The sequence below is a fragment of the Acanthisitta chloris genome, unplaced genomic scaffold, assembly GCF_000695815.1.
Source record: "Acanthisitta chloris isolate BGI_N310 unplaced genomic scaffold, ASM69581v1 scaffold16263, whole genome shotgun sequence".
NCBI lineage: Eukaryota > Metazoa > Chordata > Aves > Passeriformes > Acanthisittidae > Acanthisitta > Acanthisitta chloris.
Genome location: NW_008663401.1, coordinates 7,806 through 29,776, shown reverse-complemented (window position 1 = coordinate 29,776; position 21,971 = coordinate 7,806). Strand labels below are relative to the sequence as shown.

Genomic DNA, 21,971 nt, shown 5'->3' with positions numbered 1-21,971 from the left:
GAGAACTGGGCCCAACACTGACCCCTCGGGAATACTCTAAGATAAGTAAATATATGATGTCAGTAAAAAAGATATAACTTTTACCCTTACCTAGTAAAGAAGAACAAACTATGGTACATAATTAGTTAGCGCTAGTGCCCAAGATATTTTTATAACACAAATGTGAGTACTAATTGCTACTTTAAGCAACATGCCTAATTTTCCTGCTAAATTGAGTCAATCTACTCAATTGGGAGTGTGTTCACTGAAAAGCAGACATTTCCTGAAGGATTGCAGGCACATATGTGATCATAGGATACATAAGCAAACCTTATGTGATTCTCATAGTTCCATGACATGACCAAATTCACAGACAGCAGGCAAGACACATACAGTATAGCCTGACCACTTGATAGACAGGTTCCTGAGCACAGGACAAGGGAGGCCACGTGGTTCTGGGAGATAAGAGTGGCAGAGGGGGAGTGGATTGCCTGCTGAGAGAACTTTTTATCTGGCTGCTGTCAGATGGGCACTGATTGGGCACCTCTGTCCAAACACAGGACTAATGACTGGAGTGGCACACCAAGTACAGCCCAGCACTATCTGAAGCTGCATGTAGAAAAAAATGAAATACATGAAAAAAGTTTAGAAAAGGCAATTAGAAGTTATAGTCTAAACAATGATGGTGTTTTCTACAGCTTGAACCCCACCATTTTCTTTAGTCAGGCCTGTAGCCTGACCATCTGGAGGCCTGAGCTGGCTGGCTGAAGACTGACTGACAGGATGGCCGTGACCTGAGCCGATCAGTGTCCCAGCTGATTCTGGTTCTGCATTGCAGAACAAATCTGTTTGGCTGTTTATCATTTATACATTATCAGAAGACATGGGCCATTTCTTTCAGATATGGTCCTTACAAGTTCTTTTGTGGTGTGTAATTTGATGCTGTTGTGTGGCATCAGCTCCCGACAACACACCTTGAATTCTCTGGGGACCAGCAGACAGTGCAGAGGGCTGCAGTCTGTGCCATTGGTACAGCATCTCACCATTGATAGGAGATTTTCTCTACCCCAGAAGACTGCTCTGGTTCCCACACCACATCTGTAACTAAGATTAGAAGAAAACTACAGAGGTGTATTTTCTGTGAAGATTTCATTGTCGAGGAATTCTCCAGTAATTTTAAGCATTAGTCAAAATAATCCTGTTCTAATTACATCTGTTCAGGACAGACAAGTTTATTTCTTCTTCCAAAAGTATGTGGAAGAATACTTCTAAAAACATATACAGGTTGAAAATATGACTACAATAAATTTTGATTCAGCTTTGACTCCCTCATTTTTTTATGTAATTGATATATTTTCTCTTGCATGTTATGTAAGACTTTTCCCTCCAAATCATATATGCTTGAGCCAGAAAAGTAAAAGTTTGATTACAAAGAACTGAGCAGTTATCTCAGTGTTTTATTTATGCTTCCTCACCAAAATGAACCAACAGCAAGCATCTTGTCTCTGATAATCTCAGGACTGTCCTCAAAGACTAATTAAGTGTCATAATACTCAGTTTGACCTGAGGCCAAAATAAGTTTCTACAAGAATAGCGAATGAACAGGAAACCCAGGAGAAGACAAGAGCAGTGATTTCCAGCCCACTCTTTGCATTTCCAGAGTATGTTCCCTCTCCACACAATGTTAAAAAATATTGTGGTCTATATTCTGTCATTCAGGACCTGTTGCTGAAGCTGATCTATACATACACAGTTTGATCAAATTCCTACTAAGGCCAGTGAAGATTCCAAATTAATTCAATGGTAAAAATTCAGGTGTAAAGATGTCACTGAAACCACATGGAATAAAATGGAATGTTTTCTCTGTCCTCACTTTGACTATCACTCTTCCCAGTCAACAACACCCTAAGGCTAGACAGGCTACAAATGGTGTCAAACCAGGTTTTGAAACTTCAAGACATGAACTGTCTTTTAAAAATCTTAATTTAAGATGAAACAAGGTTACAGAACACTATGAAAGCCCCATTTTTGAAATCAAGGCATTACTGATGTTGACTACTAATTTAATCAAGTCTCAAAGGCTTCTCAGCTGAACATTTGTTCCTCCGGATCTCAGCACTTCCCTGTATTATCACAGTTAGCACAGAATCAGTTACCTTTGTGGTAATTCAAAACATTATTATAATTTATATTTGTATCTCCACACTTAATTAAAAAATGCCCATTCATACAAATACCTACAAATGCATCTTCTGTCTCTTTCACACTTCAAGACCTGCTACCAGGCAGCTCAGTTAACCATTCCCATGTCAAGCCAAGTCAGACTGGAATAAGTAAGACAAAGTCAAAGAGTAAGAGATAATGTTGGTATAATAAAGTACTGCCCTTTGTAGCTTGTTACAGGGGGAAGGAATATAGAAAAAGGATAAAAGTACAAAATCATAATAAGACTGTACAAAACACTCTGAAACAGATACACAAAATCTAGCACAGACTCAGAGCTTTATTTTCCACCCACCACATTCAGCCTTTAGATACATTAATCCCTAATTTAATTATTTTGAAAGACTGGGAAATGTAAGCACATTCTTTGTAAAGGACACACCAAAACCATTATAGCTATTCAAATGAGCAAGATTATCTGAATATTCAACAAATTTATCTGCTCTACAAACTCACTGGCAAGTTTAAAAATAATTGCTCTTCTAGAATTTGATCTTGAGAGCTACTGAAATGCTTCCAATGACATACTGAGCCTCTTTGACACAGTTTGACCTTACAGCACACAGTGCCTGTAGAAACTATCCAGCAAACTACTCATTAAAACAAACTGTATAATGTTCTTTGAATATTTCTCTATTTAAATTCTGTATATGCTGAACAGTGAGATCCCACAGACTACTACTTAATACTAAAAACAGCAATCTTCTCTGTGATGCTTCTTTTGTTTCCTCAAAATCAACAGATTTTGAATTTAATCAGAAATAAATGCAGTGTTAAGATTAATTATTATTCACTACTGTGAAATGATGTTCATTATAGGATTGAGAAGTTAGGTTAGAGACTTGAAAATTGAAAAATGTACCTCCCCTCTTCTGAGAGAAAGGTAAAGAAACATTACTCTCAAATTTGTTCTGGGAAGAATGGTCTATTATGCATCAAATCAGTAAGCTCATCAAGACCTATTTCTAAACTTGCCCACTTTTACTTTTGTTAGGATTCAATTTGCAGGCACTTGGAGACAAAAAAAACTATGTGCTTTGCCCATTTTCAGTACAATGTAATCTGTGAAGTCTCAGATTAAAAACAGTGAACTTCTATTTGGGCAATGTCCTTTACCAAACATAAACGTGATAAATCTAACTTGACCCTTCTCAGCCGCTGTGCCATGTGCCATTCCAGAGACTCACGGACTTTTAGGGATTTATTCTCAACAGGAAATAATTGTTGTATTTTACATAAAGCTTTAGCAGGATGGAGACTTTAACTGTGACCTGATAGATGGTTCTGTTTTCACATGAGTTCCATTTTTAGGGCTATTTTTGGGCATGTTTTGGATCTCACTGCTAGCAAGTCTTGTGAGTACTCGTACTGCATTTGTCCTATGACACAAAATCTTAGGATATGATGAAAAACAAACACTGAACTGTAAAATGCTCAAGTGAAAAACTAAAAAAGTAATCTATCACTCTCCTTCCCAAACTCAGTTAAGCTACATTTAATGTAGTTTACTGATGTCCCACATCTGCAACCCAGTACAGTTCAGGACTGTTACTGCACAGCTGTGGTTCAAAGCCTCTCTCTGCACACAACACACTGGCAGCAAAGCAAAAACTATTTTAATGTTTTTAACACACAGACCAGTTAGAAGCACGAAGCCTCCATGTCCTGAGTGAAAATATATAGCTTCCATTAATTTGACCCAAATTCTTAAAAAATATGAATTCCGATTCATCTTTAAGTAGAGATATTATAATTACAATGGCTTTGTTTCCAATTAATTTGACTTAGAGTGCCTTATCTCTTAGAGGTGAAAATACTAACACAAAAGTACCATTATAAAAAGATTTTATTGTAGGATAAATTAGTAAAATTAAGATGTGTCTGAATAATTTGCTCTATGGCAAAACGTGGAATTAAGAGAAAAAAAATCTGCCAAACCCAAAAGGAAACATGCTATGTTTCAGTGTATAAGACTGTCTCACACCAATCAAGAGACCTTCCACGACTTACTGATAGAGGAAGGGCCTGTGCTCAACAGGAGTTCACAGTGACAAATGTGACAGCTTAAACCATGGTTCCACTAAAACAGGGGCAAAACAGCTACCACTGGCCAAGAAAGTGACAGAATGTTTAAGTTGCAGTGTCTCCTATCAGTAATTGGGTACTCGTTAACCATAAATTACTATTACAAATGTATAGTTAATGTCTGGCTGTTAATTTCTGGCCCTTTACACTGCACAGTCTTCTCCTGTGAAACAGAAGCATTTGTTAAGAGGGGATAAGTATATTTGAGAAATTACAGGATATTACCATGATCTTAAACTAGTAAAAGAATTCAGGTTTTTTAATATTAATTTTCTTGATGCTGCTGAGTTTCTGACAGGGGTAGAGATGTCAGTTATACAGACAGAGTTCCAGCAGAGGCTGTGCTCGGGGCGGGAAGGGCTCGGGTTTGTCCCTGGAGTTTGGGGAGCGCAGGGTGGTGCTGTGAGCCCGCCAGAGGCGCTGGGACAGCGCCACCCAGCGGCACATCGCCGCCAGCGCCAGAGATGGAGCGTCCCTCTGCGAACACCGGACACACTGGCGGAGGAGCCACTGCGAGCCAGGGCTACCTGCAAAGATGCAACATAGCTCCCGTGTAAATTATTAACTCACTCGGTAACGGACAAAAAGATGGAGAAAACTGCACCAAGATTATGAATCTTAGTCTGTGTCTTTTTCTGGTTTGCTTAAGGAGCGAAGCACATGTGAGTGGAGGTAAGAGGGCTAAGAGACAAGGACAGAGTATGATGGGACAGATCCACAGTCACTATTCTTTTGTTTATAAAAGCCTCTTTGTGGAAAGTTAAGAGAATAGCATTATCTTTCTTCACTGAGCAGAGATGAAGCAGCATTGCCAGCAATACCTTCTGTTCTCAGCCAAACCTTTCATTTATCTTGCAAGCTGCCAAAACTAAACCTGGCAACAATCTGATTTTAGAACACAGAGGCCCCAACACAGGATGTGAGTGCCAATTATATCAGACAGCTGGAAAAAATAGAGCAAAATCACAAAGGCTTTTAAAAAATAAAAATGACACAAGGGCTTTAAGCTATTCTTATAACACCATTCACAGCAGCCTATGCACAATCATTATTTTGAACAGGATATCCCGTACCAACTTGACAAATCAACACTCAATTTGCTGCGTGCTCTTCATGGAAAGGTAAATGGTCTATAACAGGAGGCAGAAAGCATGCAATTCATGTAAATAGGAAGGAAAGTAAGAGACCTAAAAAAGTAGGGGAAATTCACTGACATGGTTACTAGCATAACTGCAATGAGAAATACCTTCTTACTGAATCCTTTATGCATCTTGGGCAAAAAACTCGAGTGTTGCTACTACTGAAAGCATCTCTAAAAAGCCAGAAGAAGATGAGTTTATATGAAGGCATCAACATTCTGATTTAAAAATAGAAAAAAATCTAAAGTCTAATATTTACAGTAATTGGGACTGATAAGTGGGACAAAGCACCCAATCTGTTTCATTCTGACAACAGCTCCAAGGCATAAATAGGCTAGTAAAGAGGGGTATGGAGGCACATTTGACCAGATGTGGGCTTTCTTTTTCACTTCGCTTGATCAGAATATCTTTTATCAGTTTAACACAGACTAAAATGTCAGAAGTAGACACAAAGATTCTTTGTTCTCCGTTTGGGCACAAACCAATCCTTCTCCATTTTGAACTATCTCCCTCTCCATCTTCGCTTGTCATAGCTGAAAGGAGAAGCAGATTCCTCACTGGATCCTCACCTCTCAGGGACTCCTAAGAGTGTAATTTGAAGGGGAGTACTCCAGAGCCTTCTAGTTACAGAGACATTGTAACATATACTACCTTCTGTAGTATATAGACAGGTATTTTGCTATCAATTTCACATGTGCAAAGGAAGCTCCAATATAAATTTTTCTCCAGACATTCTTTTTCTGCATAAAAATCTCAAGAGATGTTAAATGCATCACCAGAGGCTATGACTGGGCTACTGAGGTTCCAGAAGTCCAAGACAGAGAGCTGCTGCACAGGCACAGAATTGTAACTACAGGCCATGTACCATAAGCCTATACAGCACTATCTAATGCACATACCATGTATTTCTATCTAAATATACAACCTCATTTGCATATGTCATATCAGATCACAATAATTTTGCAACCTAATACAATCCATTGTATTTAGACTACTCCTTAGCGTTGCAACTGTTTTTTTAGCCATTATGAAAAAGAGCATAGAAAGTATTGAGAGAAGTGTTCATTTGTTGGCTTGTTTGCATGGAGCCTGGAGAGCTATCATTTGTATATGTTACTGGAATTCTGGCATCTATCCATGGAGTAACCAAACTTCATCTTGCTGTTTTATTTAGCTATAGATCTGGCAGTTTCATGTAAGCCTAAGTCAACAGGCTTTAAATCAATGGAATTAGTTCTAGCATATTAGTATGTGGCTTTTATAATTTGTAAGAAAACATGTATTGCATCAATGCTTCCGAAGAGATGGATATTACCTCCAAAACACCTTGATCTGCATCACTTGATTTATGAGCTGTGCACAAGAATCTATCAGCTGAGCAGTGATCTTAGTAAAGGACTAAGAACCAGAAACTCCTGTATTTTCATCCTGCTCTGAGTGACCTCTTACCCTATATGTCAGATGATCTCCCCTTCTCTGGAGTCAGGGAAGAATCTTGTTGCATGACTATTTTAGAAGTACTTGCGTCCACATATAAAAAAAATTATATATATATAAACATATGAGATATCTAGAACTTTAAAGAGCTGAGCTGAAACAGAATAATTTAAAAAAAACGTCCAGAAACAATTGGGCCTAGAGGAGTAGGTAGCTGAAGAGGTTGAAATGTTAGCAAAGCTAGGCAGAAAATACCTGTTTTTGTTAATGGGCTAGAGAACAGCTGCTGAAGAAGTTTGTTCTCTGAAGTTCTCAACACCACCACTACATCAGAAGGAAGGGTGTCTCTGTTCTTCTCGAGGAATGCACAGGCATCATACAACACCTGGTGTGGGAAACAGAATCAGAAAGTTTGTCAAAAAGGGTTACCCAGAAACTACTATGTTCTTTCAAATGTGAACAGCCAGGATGACCAAGTAGACCAGTTATCTTGGGTCTGAGAGGTCAATGAATTATCTGCAAAGGACTTAAAAGTATACAGCTACAGCAATGTCTTCAGAATGGAAACTGGCTATATACAGTGCCTATATTCATGGTATGTCATTGCACATCCAGTCGGGTTAAATGGCTTAAATCCCCTTGTGCTATGCCTTGTCATGTCAAACTATTTCATGCACAATGCAATATAGCAGATACCCCTCAGCAAAGCTTAAGTTGATCATTTACATGTGATGTAAGAAATGGTTCTCAGGAGGTCATTACCTATCTGTTGTCTGCACCAAACCTGTGATCTATAACCAGACCTGCTGGAGGAACAGAAGCAAGTTGGACATCTAGGTACATTAAAACAGGCTTCTCACTGCATTGAAAACCCCACTGAGAAAACAAAACATTCCTCTATTTCAATTATTTTAACTGCTGTGATTAGAAATTAATGTCTGGCTATTTGTATTCTCCTAAGAATCAGTTAATTTTGCTTATTTCTTTTTAAAAATTGCAATACTTTTCTAGACCTGTCTCATTATCACTAGCAGTATTCCTCTCTAGTCCAATTCCCCTGAAGTTCATTGCTTGCACAGAAACTGAATGTTCTCCTGCAATACAGAGCTCACCAGTAGTGTTTTTATTCCTTGGCCATTTGGGTACAAAGAATTAACTAAACCTGTGTGAACTTTTACAGTTATTCTTAACAGGACAGAGAGCTGGACAGAATTTATTAGAGTATATCTTCAAATTCTGGAGTCTTCTAAAGACCCAGAGATGAGACTTCCTTGATAACTATATAAAACATGGCTATTTCAATTTTGTTTATAAACAAAGAAGATTTGGACCTGAAATCACAAGCAAAGCTCATGTTATGGTGAAAACTGGACTGCCATTCCCTATGTAAAATAACATGTGAAAGTGAACTTCTGAGAGAATAAAATAAAAATTATATTTTAGAGTACAAGAAAACACCTGCACTAGGCAGCCCCAGACTATCCAATTCTCTCTATAGGGATTTTCAGTTCTATTACAGATGCTCTTTTACACTGCTTTTCATTCATACAGTTCTACATACTCTCACACAGAACTACTGTGGCATTTGCACAACGTTAACAAGCACATAGCCTGTTCTGGCTCCAGGGAGTTGCTCCTTTGAAATGACTGTAGTAATGGTGTTTCTGGCACCAGATTTCTTTCAGAAAAAAAGATGGTTACTGTCTACACAATTTGTGTAAGAGCCCTAAGGATAGGCTCTAAAATGGACTACAACACATGAAAATGTTCTTGGAGATTCTGTATTTCCATAAACTTCATCATTTTGCATATTAAAATGAGGAAAAAACCCTAAAGCAGAATCTCTGGATAAAAACCAAATAATGATCACATCACTGTTATTGGAACTAAATAAAAATCACATGACCTTACCTTTCCAGCATAGTGCTGAATACCAAATGCCAGTTCTACTCCTTTTGGTCTCCAAAAGTATTTGCATCGTAAGTTATCCTCAAATTTATCTAGACATTGAGAAGAGACATTGATTTAAGTGACAGGGTGATTAACTATAATCTTCATCCTAATTAGTTTGCTGCTCAAGAAGTCAGACCTTCTATAAACACATATTTTATCAGACTGTTCAGAAATACCTGTGTCATCTTCTCTATGCTTTTTCCCAGCTGTCACTTGTGAAAGGAACAGCTCATTCTAAACTAGCCCTGTAAGACTGTCTCTCAAATCTCTGTGTTTGTGGGTGGGTTTGTGCATGGAAAACTATCAAGTAAGAAGGACCAAAGATGAGATGTAAAAGTTTCTCATATTTTGCTATGAATCTGCTTATATATATTTACAGGGTTTGGGGTGAATTTATTTCAACTATGTACTCTGCATATCATGCTCACTTAAATGCCTATGATTTGTCTTTTCACTACCTTCCTTTCTGCATTCATTTAGCTTTATGCATCCCATTTCAAGAATATGTCTTCACTCTGGAACTGTCTCTCTGGAACCTTTGGACTTCTACAGAAAAAAGAGGCTTCTATATAAAACCTCTTCTAAAGAGACTTTGTTTTCTGTGACCCTCTAAAGATCTGGCAGAAAAAGAAATACCAGTTTCTAAGAAAAATGTCTTTTATGCCCTGTGATATTTTGTAATGAAATCTGGGCTTATGCTGCAAAACTTGCTATTATACTACTTTATCTGAACAAGCAACTAGAGACTTGAGGCCAGAATCAATTGATGAAATTCTCTGTCATGTTGTGCATACGTCACTTTGCTGTCTTTGAGGGACCCTGTTGTACTGTGTACAGATCAGCAGTAAGGCTGATCAGCACCGGACCAAGGAAAGTTCAATATTCAGAATCAACTGATTTATATGACCCATAGGGAGGCACAAATCTTTGGTGCACAAATGAGGAGTGGAATGAAGCCACAGTATTTGTGCTATATATGACCTAAATCCCAGTTTCAGCTCAGCCCAGCAGAAGTGAAAAATCTTGTACATATATTGTGCAATTTAACAGGTAGCTGTTATTTCTCTCTGACTAACAGTTTTGGGCTCTGCTGCACATTCCATTGAAGGAAATGGAACTCTCTTTCATATTGCAGGGGAAAATGCAGCTCTAATAAATAAAAGCAAGACAGAAGTTTTAAACACGGCATGTGCTGCACGTTTTCGGGTTAGCACCAAGATTTGTTAAAATCCATGTAAAATATGCATGAAGGATGGAAAATATTCAGCCAGATGGCACGCCAGAAATAACACATACTTCCTATTTATGATGAGATAATCTGGAGTGGAGCAATATTTTCTAATTGGATAAACATGGCTCTAGGAGCCTGGAAGATCTAAATTTTACTTTCAACACTAATACTGCTCACAGGGTGGTCCTAGATAAAAGATTGTGCTGTGTCTCAGCCTTCCCTTCAGTAAATGGGAATAAATGCTGCTTGATGTTCCTCACATACAGGGACAAGATACAGGCTATTTCCTTGTAACACTGGAAAGACAGTAAGCCCTTGACACCTGATATATAAGACAACTTTTCCAATATGAAAAGGATAGAAAGCACATAAGCAGAGAAAAATGATGGAGCACAATGAAAAATATACTTAGAATGTCAAATGAAATGGCATAGCCTTAGCAGGACAACCAGGCTAGTAAAACTTGAGTAAAGATGCCATTCTGCCCTCTCAAAATACATTTGTCATTTCCCAGAGTTTTTGTCTGCACATACCAACTAAAGTTAGGTCTGTTGCCTGAGGAAATCGACTTTCTTCATCTAGCAGAGACAGAAGACCCATGGGTTTCTGAAGGAACATATCTAGAAGTGGACGGTTGTCCTCATACTCCACTGTAGTAGCATCAATTCCCTCACTCTGATATTCCATCTGCAAAGTCACCAGCACAGATTGAACCAGTAAAAGCTGCTTTGTCCATGGTGGATAATAGTCTCCCCTCGTGTTACAACACAGTGGGAGGTTAAGGCCTCTATAAGTTCTGACCCAAAAGTATGATGTACAGCAATAGTAAACATTATTCACAAAATTTCAACTGAAAGATGTCATTATCTTGCATTTAAATCTCATACACATTTTTTAGTTTATAAAGTACTCCTGAATATAATCTATGGGTCAGGACAGCTCATTCAGCTAGACCTCATCAGAGCTGAACTTACCTGCTCAAGTGCGAAGATATGTTGATTGAAATAAAACTGGATCTGTTCATTAGCAATATTTATGCACAGCTGTTCAAAAGAGTTTCTTGCAAAGTTCTCAAATCCAAATATGTCCAGTATCCCAACATTCATCCCGCTTTCAGCATTGCTGCATGTGAAAATACAAACAAAATCATGGACAATACTGAGTTAAAATAAAAATAAGCATGCTAACCAAGATTGCATAATTGGTTCAATCTGCTGCATGAATAGAGGAAGAAAAGTGTGTTTGAACCTAAGAAAACTTGTGCATTTGTTCAGCATCATTAAGACTTTTGTTTTCCACTTGCTTCTTGCAAATTTCCATGAAGAAGGCAGGAGAATCACAGGTACATAGTAACAGGCACTTAGCAGACACATAAAAACAAGTGGTTTCAATAGGCAGATCCCAAATACAATCTACTGTGTGCTCCTCCAGGTAGACAAAAGGTGTCAAGCCTCAATAGTATGTTCTTGCTATACTCATTCAGAAGGTTAAGTACCAAGTCTGGACTGTTAAGAGCCCATGTGCTAGTTCAAGAATACTCATACACAGTCACCACCAGAACTGCAAGTATGGATGAAAATATATGTCATAGTGAAGAGTCAAGCAGAGATCTCAGATCACCCGAGCGGTTGGTTCTCTTGTTTCTAAATTCTCTACAGCTGCCTCAAGAGATCAAACCAGCCAGATCAGTACCTGGCAATGAAATCATAAGGATGCACAATGTAATGTTTCTGTAATTATGAAAAATAAAAAATCATCACTTACATCTCAAGTAGCAGCACAATAATAATCCGAGATCTGTATTTATTACTCACAAAAGCAGGAGGACCATAAGGACTGTGAATACATACTAAATGCTTTCAGTGTACTCCAATTATTTATCAGCCTTTTGCACAATTTCCATGTTCACTACATAAGAAGCATCTTTTTTAAGAATTATACAGCACTTCAACCACCCAATTTCCATTAACTTCAGTGGCTAAATTCTACTCAGCTCTCTGAAAATGATGGGGTTAATGTCCTGGAAACAGAATTCAGCATCACAGCATGAAAGCCATTTTGAAGCCTTTGCCAAAATAAACAGAGCCCCTTTCTGCAAAATCAAAACTATACAAATGGACGAATCCATCAGGCACATGCACAGTAAGTACACATGATTTAGTGATGTGTAACTTGCCATATATTTTTATCTGGCTGAAGCAGCGTATTAATACGATTTACAATCCAGCTGAAGAGCCGTCCATAAAGTGCTTTAGACATGGCATCTCGCACATCAGCTGCTTTGTCCACGGTGTTTGTTCGGATAATAGTCTCCCCCCGTGTTACAACACAGTGGGAGGTTAAGGCCTCTTGAAGTTCTTCTGACCCAATACTTAGTAGTGCAGCAGCTGAAAGACAGTGGAAAAAAGATACACAACTGTGATTATGCAGTGGAAATCATCAGCATTGACCAACTGTTACCATGAGTTAGAGATTCTCACAAATACAGTCAAATTGCCTTTACAGAACTGAAAATGTTAAAATGTATTTACCATTATCTAAGGCTTCAGGGTTGGGAACCTCACTTTTATCTATTTGGTGTTGTGAAGAAATAGCAGCAAACTCAATATTTCCAGTATTTAAGATTCCAGTCAGAATTCTGTACACTGAGTACACTTCCTGTAAGAGATAACAAGAAGCACTTTTTAAGGAATCCAGTTATATAGATAGATCATATTTAGGCTGCGAAAGAAAAACACGGGCACTGGAATGGCTACTAAAGCTTGTAGCTTGCTCTGAGACCAAGTTCTACAAGTTCAAGAAAGCTCCTATTCAAGCACAAAACAGTGCAACACAGAACTGACTGAGACTTAGGTTGGTCTTGCCTTCTGAGTGTGTGGCTATGCTTTCACAGTTAGTTCACTTCGGTCAGAAAAGATTCTGTGGTGCAGACACAAGACCAAAGGGCAGCACTGGATGTGGTTTTTATAAAGAAGGTCAATGATGGTTTAGCAACTGGATCTCTTACCTCATCAGTAAATCCTATAATTCTAAAACAATGCTGAATCGCTTCAAATTGTCTTCCATAGGAATCTTTAGTAACAATATCATGCATTACCCTTCCAGTTTCATTATCAATGTATCTAAAGAGAATGGAAAAACAAAGCATCAAACTAGCAGAGACATCAGTACAACCTCCAGGTACTTCAGTGCAAGTACCTCAGTGACTGGAAAGAACAATTATTTCAATATCTTCTAATGATAGTTTGATGCTAATTCACAAGAAGTTTTTGTTTCTGTTGCACTAATTTTTGCCTATTTTTTGTTAATAACTATTAGTGTCACCAACATTTCACAAACATCCCCTCACCCAATACAGATCAGATGCACCCAGAGTACAAACACTAGTTAAAATACACAACTCCAAAGCATCTTCTGGATTCTTCCTGAACAATTACAGTAAAAATAAGATTGTCCTCATTTGAAAGTATGACAGAATATGTACATAGTAATGGGCTTCATGGTTACCCCTCCTCTATTATAGTTCAACTTCTCAAATTGAAATCATGTAATGCCTTATTGTTCATCCTCTTCTTTCCTTGGGAGGATTAGAAAAGGTCCTTAAGGGATGGAGAAGGATTATGAAAGATTTTAAGGCATCATGCTGAAAGCAAGTGCTGATCAATAGCTAATATAACAAGCAGTTAAAACAAATGAGTGATAGTTACCTCGGAGGCTTTTTATCAGGAAGTCTATATTCAGAAAGTTTCCTCTGATGATAGAGGCCAGCATAAATATAATAAAATATATGGAAATTTTTCTCTCCCCTGGAAAAAGAAAGTAACTTTTTAAAGCACCTATGTCGATTCTTGTGGCATCTTCTACAATGTAAAAGTAGTTCTTACAATGAGCTCACTGAAACTGGTAGCAAATCTCCCATTTGTTTTAATGATGTGGGATCACCAACTGTGAAACACAGAAAACCCAGTCAACACAACATTTCTCCAATGAATGGAGAGGCTCTGGTTTCCACTCCATGAGCACCTGACTGGCTGTTCTTTTTGTCATAGCATGGTACAAAGGATTACTGCTTTAGCAGGAGACAGGAAAGCATTTAAACTACACAATTTTTGAGAATTAAATAGAATCCAGACATCATATAAATATGAAAGGACAGACAATTAATATACCTACACAGCCTGTTTTATGACCCTTGATTTTTCAAGCAGATATTCAGAAATCTTTGCCCCCATTACAGCTCCTGTGGGGGTAAACATCATTTCCAGATACTTTCCAAAGCGACTTGAGTTGTCATTGATGGCAGTGCAGGCATTCCCAAATGCTTCAACCAGTGGATTCACCTGAAGAATCTTCTCACGCAGAGCACGGTTATTGGCCTTGACGGAACACATACAGATCAGAAGAATAAGTAAAACAATAGAATGCTTACCCACATTCTAATTCTTGCTTCAGAAGCACAGAATCCATTTCTTATGCTCATATGGACTTAGGTACTGTGTTAACCTTTCTACTTACACAACAACAGGTCCAACAAATTGATTAGGAAGTCTCCCACAGGTAGGAAAGTACAGATTCTTCTTTCTCTGCAACTGTTCTGCCTCTGAGGTGCCGTATAGTTAGTTAAGAGTTCCAAAACCATAAATGACTAAAGACACCTACTTTAGGTTAATCCTACATCTTGATTTTCCCATCACTTTGTGCTAATAGCATTAATCATAACATTTAAATGTGTAAGAGCTTCTAAGACAGGAGCCATAGCAAGATCTGTCATTCTTTATTGCATAAAAAATGGTATATGCAATAAACACTGTACATAACTACAGGCACTGAACAGAATCAGAATCTGGCAACTTCTCTTTCAAAAAATCAAAATATTGACTGACTTGGTGTGGGTCATACTCTAGTATCTTAATTCAACATGCTCACATGTATGATTACTATGTCGCTAAGTCAAGTGGGACGAGTCACATGAACAGCTTTAAGTATTAAAATTAACTGAAGTTGAAATTGGGGTGAGGTTGAGAGGATTTGTTCATAGTTTTACATAAGTGGCTAAGAAATACCTTTCCCAAGAAGGTCAAATGTTGGACGATCAGATGAGCACTTTCTGTCTTTCCAGCACCACTTTCTCCACTGATGATAATGCACTGAACACACAAAATAAAGTATTTAGGTGCATAGTTCACCACATGGTTCATTTCAGCTACTACTACTCCTGTCTGTTATTTCATGTTTAGTACCAAAATTACAAAATACTTTAAGGGTCAACTCCCTTCTGAAAGGAGAGATCAGCAAAGGCTCAGTGTAATAATTAATTCCCTAGATTACTAAAATGCATCTCACAATGCCTGACAGCAATGTGCATGTGTGAAGCAGTGACCACATTTCTGAAGGCTGAGACTCATAAATGAGTGGCCGTATCTACAGACATGACTAACACACGTGGTTTGTTTCAAATCCTTAAAACTCAGCAAATTGCCACAGCTCAGTTGATGTTATGTCATTGAACAGTGCATCTGAGCTGACTGCATTGCCTGCGTATGAATGAACATGAATCACAGGGTGCAGCTGTATATAATACACTGACCAAAGGTTTGCATTAAAACTAATCTGAAATAATTGCTGCTGTGTAAAGGTTATTCTGTAGGTGATGCTGATATTCGAGCTGGAACAGCAAACTAGCATCTAAACATTTCAGAAAAATGTGTGTATGTTCATCGGATGATTCTGTAAGGACACACGCATCTTCCTCCTGGGTCACCAGTCCTTACACATGGTATTTTATAGGCTCTTCAAATAGCTTCCACACTCAGAGATCAGCTAGAATGGTCTAGATCACTTGGTATCCTTCTCTCTGCTGTTACACTTCATGGATGAGATGAAAGAAGAAGGTCAGTTCACACCTGAACACTTCAGGCCATAGAAAGTATGAATTCTAACACCATTTATTATTTTCCCTTTTTAAAAATGTCTTCTACAGATCACAAAGATACAGTATCTGACATATAAGTAAGATGTTAACACTGAGCAGTTGCATAGATTCCTGTGTTTTTATGCAAATTACCAGAAAATTATCTGCTCAACACTGTGAACATACAAGATTCTTGGCTGGGAAAACATAAAGGTCGTAAAATACTTGATGCAATGACACTTCATATAGAACTGAGCTTTGTGGAAAGGTTTGAAAGATGCAGCAGTTATCTGGTGGTACCTTGTGGTGCCTGACAGAAGGTGCAGGGACTGACTCTACATAATGTGTGCAGTATGACATTTACAGTGCATTTATTTGCTTCTTGTCAGATATTTTCACAGAAGAATACAAGAGAAAGCTCAATAGATAAACCAAACAGGATCAATACATAGTGTTTATCTAAAGCACCTCTACCTGAAGAACCAACATAAACATTGGCCACATAATGGAGATAAACATGCTCTTGCAATCCTTTGCAAACAGGAAATAGAAAACCGATTTAGATCTAAATGAAAATTACCTCATAAACAGGTACAAAACATAAAGATGTAGAAAGTCAGCCTGGTGAGCTGATGTCAAAATGCATTTTTTTCCTCAGATAACAAGTTCTCACATAACTTACTCTACATAAATTCTTTTTTTCTTTAATACCTCCAGGAAAGAGCATGTAAGTCATTAAAGAAGTACTAACCATCTCTCAAATAGTGTACTTCCACATGCTCAGTAAAAATCCTGTTTGCTTCATCTTCAGTGTCTCTTTTATTTGTCTTCTTTGATTGGCATTTTCTGATTGCAGGCTTTTAATTATTTTATTCTGCTTTTGTGATTTTCTTGTGTGAATTCTTGTGTGATGTGCAGGGTAAAATCAGGAGGATTTTATAAACAAAAATAATTATCAGCCCTCAATATTCATGTAAATACAGCACACCAAATTAGAAAGAGTACAAAGTTACAATCTTCAGAATGTAATAAAATCTTCTACAGCATGGTGTTTTATTCTCATTAAAATCATTGCTATATAATTGGATTTGTGTTCTTACTATGTTTATAACAGACTCATCCTTAATATATTTTGCTAAAAAATTAGTTAATGGTTCCTAGTTTCTGTGACTTGCAGTTAAAGGAAATGATAGTGTCTTTTTGCAACAGAGTAGTGGCTTGAACTCTGTTAACCTGCTATGGCATTGAGAATCTCCTATTTTACACAAGTCTAAATTACTGAAATGCCTAGGGTGAGACAGGCCTAGAATCAGAGTGTGCAGCAACACTCTGCAGCTGATCTCAACTGCCAGGACTTCATGGGTGTCCGTGAGACTGTACTGGTCAGGTAACCCTAATATATTATTTGACTTTTTAGCCTCTTTTACACCATTGTGTCCTCTTCAGAATTCCCAAACCTGACTAGATTTCTACTCTGGTTTTCCTGATAAAGGAATAAATAGCCAAAAGAAAAAATTTCCCAAGTCCAACATGACAGAACATAGTCATAGCCAGGTGGCATAGTTGCAGTATGATTAACATGAAATCTAAACTGAAACAAACAGATTCTTACTTGATCCTTGCTGAATGTGACCATGCTTTGGTAGGCAGCGTCCGCAGAGGCAAAGATGTGGGGGGGATTGGATGAACGCTTCACACCATGGTAAAGCTTAGAGAACTACATTTAAAGAACACACAAGAGTCAAAATACATAACTTAGCTACATAACTAAGAACTGAAAAGACAACAGTCACTATTTCTGCCTGTTCAACAGAAGGGAGCTGCCTGTTATACCACAGAATTCCCACTGAATCACCTGGAAGAGGAGTGGCAACACTTCCAGAATACAAATTACAACACCTGAAGTTGCACTCTGATGTTTCCCACAAAGGACAGTGAAGAGAACTGTACCACAAGGAGGAGAATTTCAAACACAAGCCTGTCTTAGGAAATATCTATCTTATAGGCCAGCTTACAAGCCTGTTGGCCTCACTTCAGTGCCTGGTGAGGCTATAGGAAAGAATGTATTGAAAACACCTGAAGGACAATGCAGTCATTTGCAACAGCCAGTATGGCTTCGTGAGGAGAAATTCCTGCTTGCCAAATCTGACTTTAACAAGGGCAAGTGCCAGATTCCACATCAGGGACTGGGCAATCCTGGATATACCTACAGACTAGGGAACGAGATGCTGAAAAGTAGTGCTGCAGAAAGGGACCTGGGGGTCCTCATTGATGGCAAGTTGGAGATGAGCCAACAGTGTGCCCTGGCAGCCAGGAGGGACATCCTGTCCCGGGGTGCATCAGGCTAAGCATTGCCAGCAGGTCAAGGGACATGATTCTCCTGCTCTGCTCTGTGCTGGTTCAGCCTCACCTTGAATATTGTGTGCAGTTTGGGGCACCACAGTAAAAGAAAAATATAAAGCACCAAAAGAAGACAACAAAGATGGTGAGGGGCCTTGAGGGGAAGCCACATGAGGAGTGGCTGAGGTCACTTGGTCTGTTCAGCCTGGAGGAGATGGAAGGGAGACCTCATTGCTGTATACAGCTTCCTCACGAGGGGCAAGGAGGGGCAGCACTGACCTCTTCTCTTTGGCAAGGGACCCAAGGGAATGGTCTGAAGTTGGGTCAGGGCAAATTTAAGGTGGAGATTAGAAACTGGTTCTTCCCCTCAGAGGGTGTTTGGGCACTGGAACAGCTCCCCAGGGCAGTGGTCACAAGCACCAAGCCTGACAGAGCTCAAGAAGCATTTGGACAACGCTCTCAGGCGCAGGGTGTGATTCTTGGGGATGTCCTGTGCAAGGTCAGGAGTTGGGCTTGACCATTCTTGTGGGTCCCTTCCAATATGCTGTGATTCCATATAAAAGAAACTTCAAAGATGACAGTGAATCTGAAATTTGGTCCCTCTACCTGCAGCCCCGATTTAGGCACCCGTGGAGACTAAGTAATTTCTGGCTCTACCTCTCTTCATATTTGTAGGGAATTGAACTGCCTCTATCTTCTAATCAAACCAGCATTTGATGAACTGGTTTCTTTTAAACAGGAGCTGATAGCACAGGATATGTAATAACTGAATTGTCACAGAAATTCTTCCGGAAGCAACACCCTCAGCATGAGGAGGTTTGTATAACCATCTTCTGTTTCCCAGGAGAAAGCCTGAAATGCTAGACATAAGGTACAGCAGTGGCTGGGGTAACCTTCATCCCTCCTGTGGAATTTGTGTCACCAAGCAAAAAGGAATGAAATCAAATAAGACTGAATGTAACCAACAAAACCACACTAAATGGACTTGTAGCCACACTACTCTGGAAGAAAAGAAGGCTGAGGTTTAGTCTGTACTCCTAACTTCCAACATCACTTAAGTATTTTAGACAGTGGTGTTAATGTAAAATGTGAAGTGAGTGCTGCCCACAGGCTAGAATCTCTCTTACCTGGGGAGAATAAATGCTGAGATTCTGGAAGGGGTTCAAGGCTATTAAAATGTCTCCAACATAAGTATAAATTTGTAAGTCAGCATAGCGTTTCTGCAGCTGATGGATAATTGTATCCTGAGAAGATTACAAAAAGTTTGATAGTTATAAAGTATTTTCCCACTTAGGAAGATTTTTGTAAATGTACTAAGAACACTGATTAAGAAATTAGTGTTACTAATTATTTTTCAAATGCCAAAACCAAACAAATATTTTCAAAATTCTTGCTAATGCCATAAAACTAAGTTAAATGGCAACTGCTATTTGCAGATTAGTACATATTTTGTTATGTCAGCCTGTGAAACACCGTCTGAAGAGAAAATGGATGTGCACATTATTCCTGTACTTCATAGTACATTTCCATTTAATTTTTTATATGGCCATGAAACAATGATAATAATTTTTCAAGGATTAAATTTTAAATAGCAGTAAAAGACTTTTAAAGAGGACACTAGCACAACTTAGTATTATGCCTTTTTCTTGCTGCCATGTAATTTAAGGTTCTTCAACACATAAATTTGCAGATACTCTGCACATGGGTGGTATAGTGAAATATGAAATTGATATTGGTTTCTCACTTTTTATCCAGAAGCTGTAGATAACACATTGTTCCGTATAAATCATCCACTTCAGACAAAAAAATCTCTTAAATCTAGATCTTTATGACTTTGCATTTTAGTAAACTCAGAAAAATAATTTAAACTAGCCTTGCTCATAATTAAGTTCTTCCACATAACAGTATTCACTGCTGCTGCTTTCATGTCACTATACAGAATATTAACGAGGTGATGAGAGCAGATCAGTCACATGACAATTCCCTTCCCATGCCAAGAAAAAAGTTTGCAAGAAACTACCTTCATTCTGTTAAAAGAGGCCTAAAAAGCAGAAATGGGTAAAATGTGAGCCAGAAACTGCGACTCAGACGGTACAGTACCTCATCTAGAACTTCCAGATTTACCAGATCATCATCTAGAGAGTACTTGTCATCCCCATCCACATGGTAAGGTCTTCTAGTGTGTATTCGTTCATGCCTGCAAGTTTGTTAGTAGAACACCAGCGTTACAAGTGTATCAAAGACAGCAAACATTAAGAGGCAATGGGAAGTCAATAGATTACCTTACTGAGCAGTGTAGTGTTTTCTCTTTCACAATATATAACCCTATCTATTCTTCAATGCTCAGCAAAGATTTATCTGTAGATGTACTACTCCCCACTCACACAGTAACGTATAAAAAAAATCCTCCCTTTTTCCCTTCCCTCCTCGCTCTAAGTTAATAAACTACCACTCTATTTAATTAAATGTTCCCCCATATCCCCAGCCTATAATACTGTCATCTAGAGAAGTTACAAGAAGCAGTAAGTTGTATAAAATCCTACTGTTACCTTGGTGTGTGCCCAAGTGCCTCCTCAGATGACCCTAGATCTGGTCCAAAACATTTTTGAAGCACAGCTGCCATCAGACTCTAAATTGTATGGATGTTCAGTCAGCTTGTCCCCAGAGATTTAAGCCACACAATAAGCAGAGACAAACTGTCACATAACCCCTTTATAATCAGATTATACTGAAGGAATCTTTGAAAATGCTGTGTATATGTTTCTAAACAACACATCATCTTGAAACGAGGACAAATCAAGAGGCAGTAACGTGTCTTCCACAGAGGGTGTGAAATATGAATGCTGTAAGCACAACTAGGCTTTTCTTTACAACAAACATAATCAAAGCATAGTCAAAGGACACCCACCGAGATACAGTCTGCATCCTGCTGAGTAACACTTAGCATTGATCCTCAATGACAGTCCTTGACAGATTGTTTCTGCATTGGCTGTCACGTAGAAAGTAGGAATCACATGACCACACATCCCAAAACAATGGTAAATATTTTATTGAGCACTAAAAGAACAGTACTGTAACTTGGCAGGAAATACTGTTTATCTATAATGTTGAAGGTTAATGTAGCAGGTCTTTTTTTCTTTAATCATATCTTCATATGCTCATGGAATCCTCTTTCAAAAATGAACATTGAGGCTTTTGTATTTTTCCCCTTTATGTACACTTCTACATTTGAAGCTAGTCAGCTTTCATTCAGTAAAGAGAATGTTTTTACGTCCAAGAGCTACTGTATCATCAGGAGAATTATTAAATGGAAAGCCTCTAACAAAGAGGAAGAAGAAGAGTGTTAGCCAAAAGTACAGCTTCACTGATAATTGTGAATCACATTTAAAGATCCTAATTTTTTTACATCTATTTTTATTCATTTTCCTTGTTTTCTTTTGGCTACTCGGTGAGTTCTGTAAAACTATTCTGTAATGGTTTATTTGAATTATAACTAATAAAACTGTGCAAACTCTTTTGTCAGCGAGGAAATAAAATAGTGGGAAGGCAGCAGGTTTTGCTGACAGTCCCACTACATTTCCAGAGATTGTAGTTTGCTTGATGTAGTACATATGAAGAAATGAAAGAAGGACACCAGAACACAAGTAAGAAGCTATGAAACAAAAATTGTTAC

General features: G+C 38.3%; 1 protein-coding gene across 1 annotated transcript; it reads right to left on the bottom strand.

Annotated features, from left to right (window-relative positions):
- Positions 1–4,596: 4,596 nt before the first annotated feature.
- On the bottom strand, positions 4,597–20,921 carry LOC103798709 (myosin-IIIb-like). Its single transcript, XM_009070991.1, has 15 exons — positions 20,848–20,921; positions 20,399–20,495; positions 19,426–19,542; positions 17,571–17,675; positions 15,111–15,194; positions 14,221–14,423; positions 13,755–13,853; positions 13,055–13,169; positions 12,579–12,705; positions 12,224–12,434; positions 11,022–11,169; positions 10,581–10,734; positions 8,775–8,863; positions 7,119–7,248; positions 4,597–4,814 (listed from the first exon to the last, which is right to left on the bottom strand). Exons 1-15 carry the CDS (start codon positions 20,919–20,921, stop codon positions 4,597–4,599), a joined length of 1,971 nt encoding a protein of 656 aa, XP_009069239.1.
- Between the last annotated feature and the right edge of the window lie 1,050 nt (positions 20,922–21,971).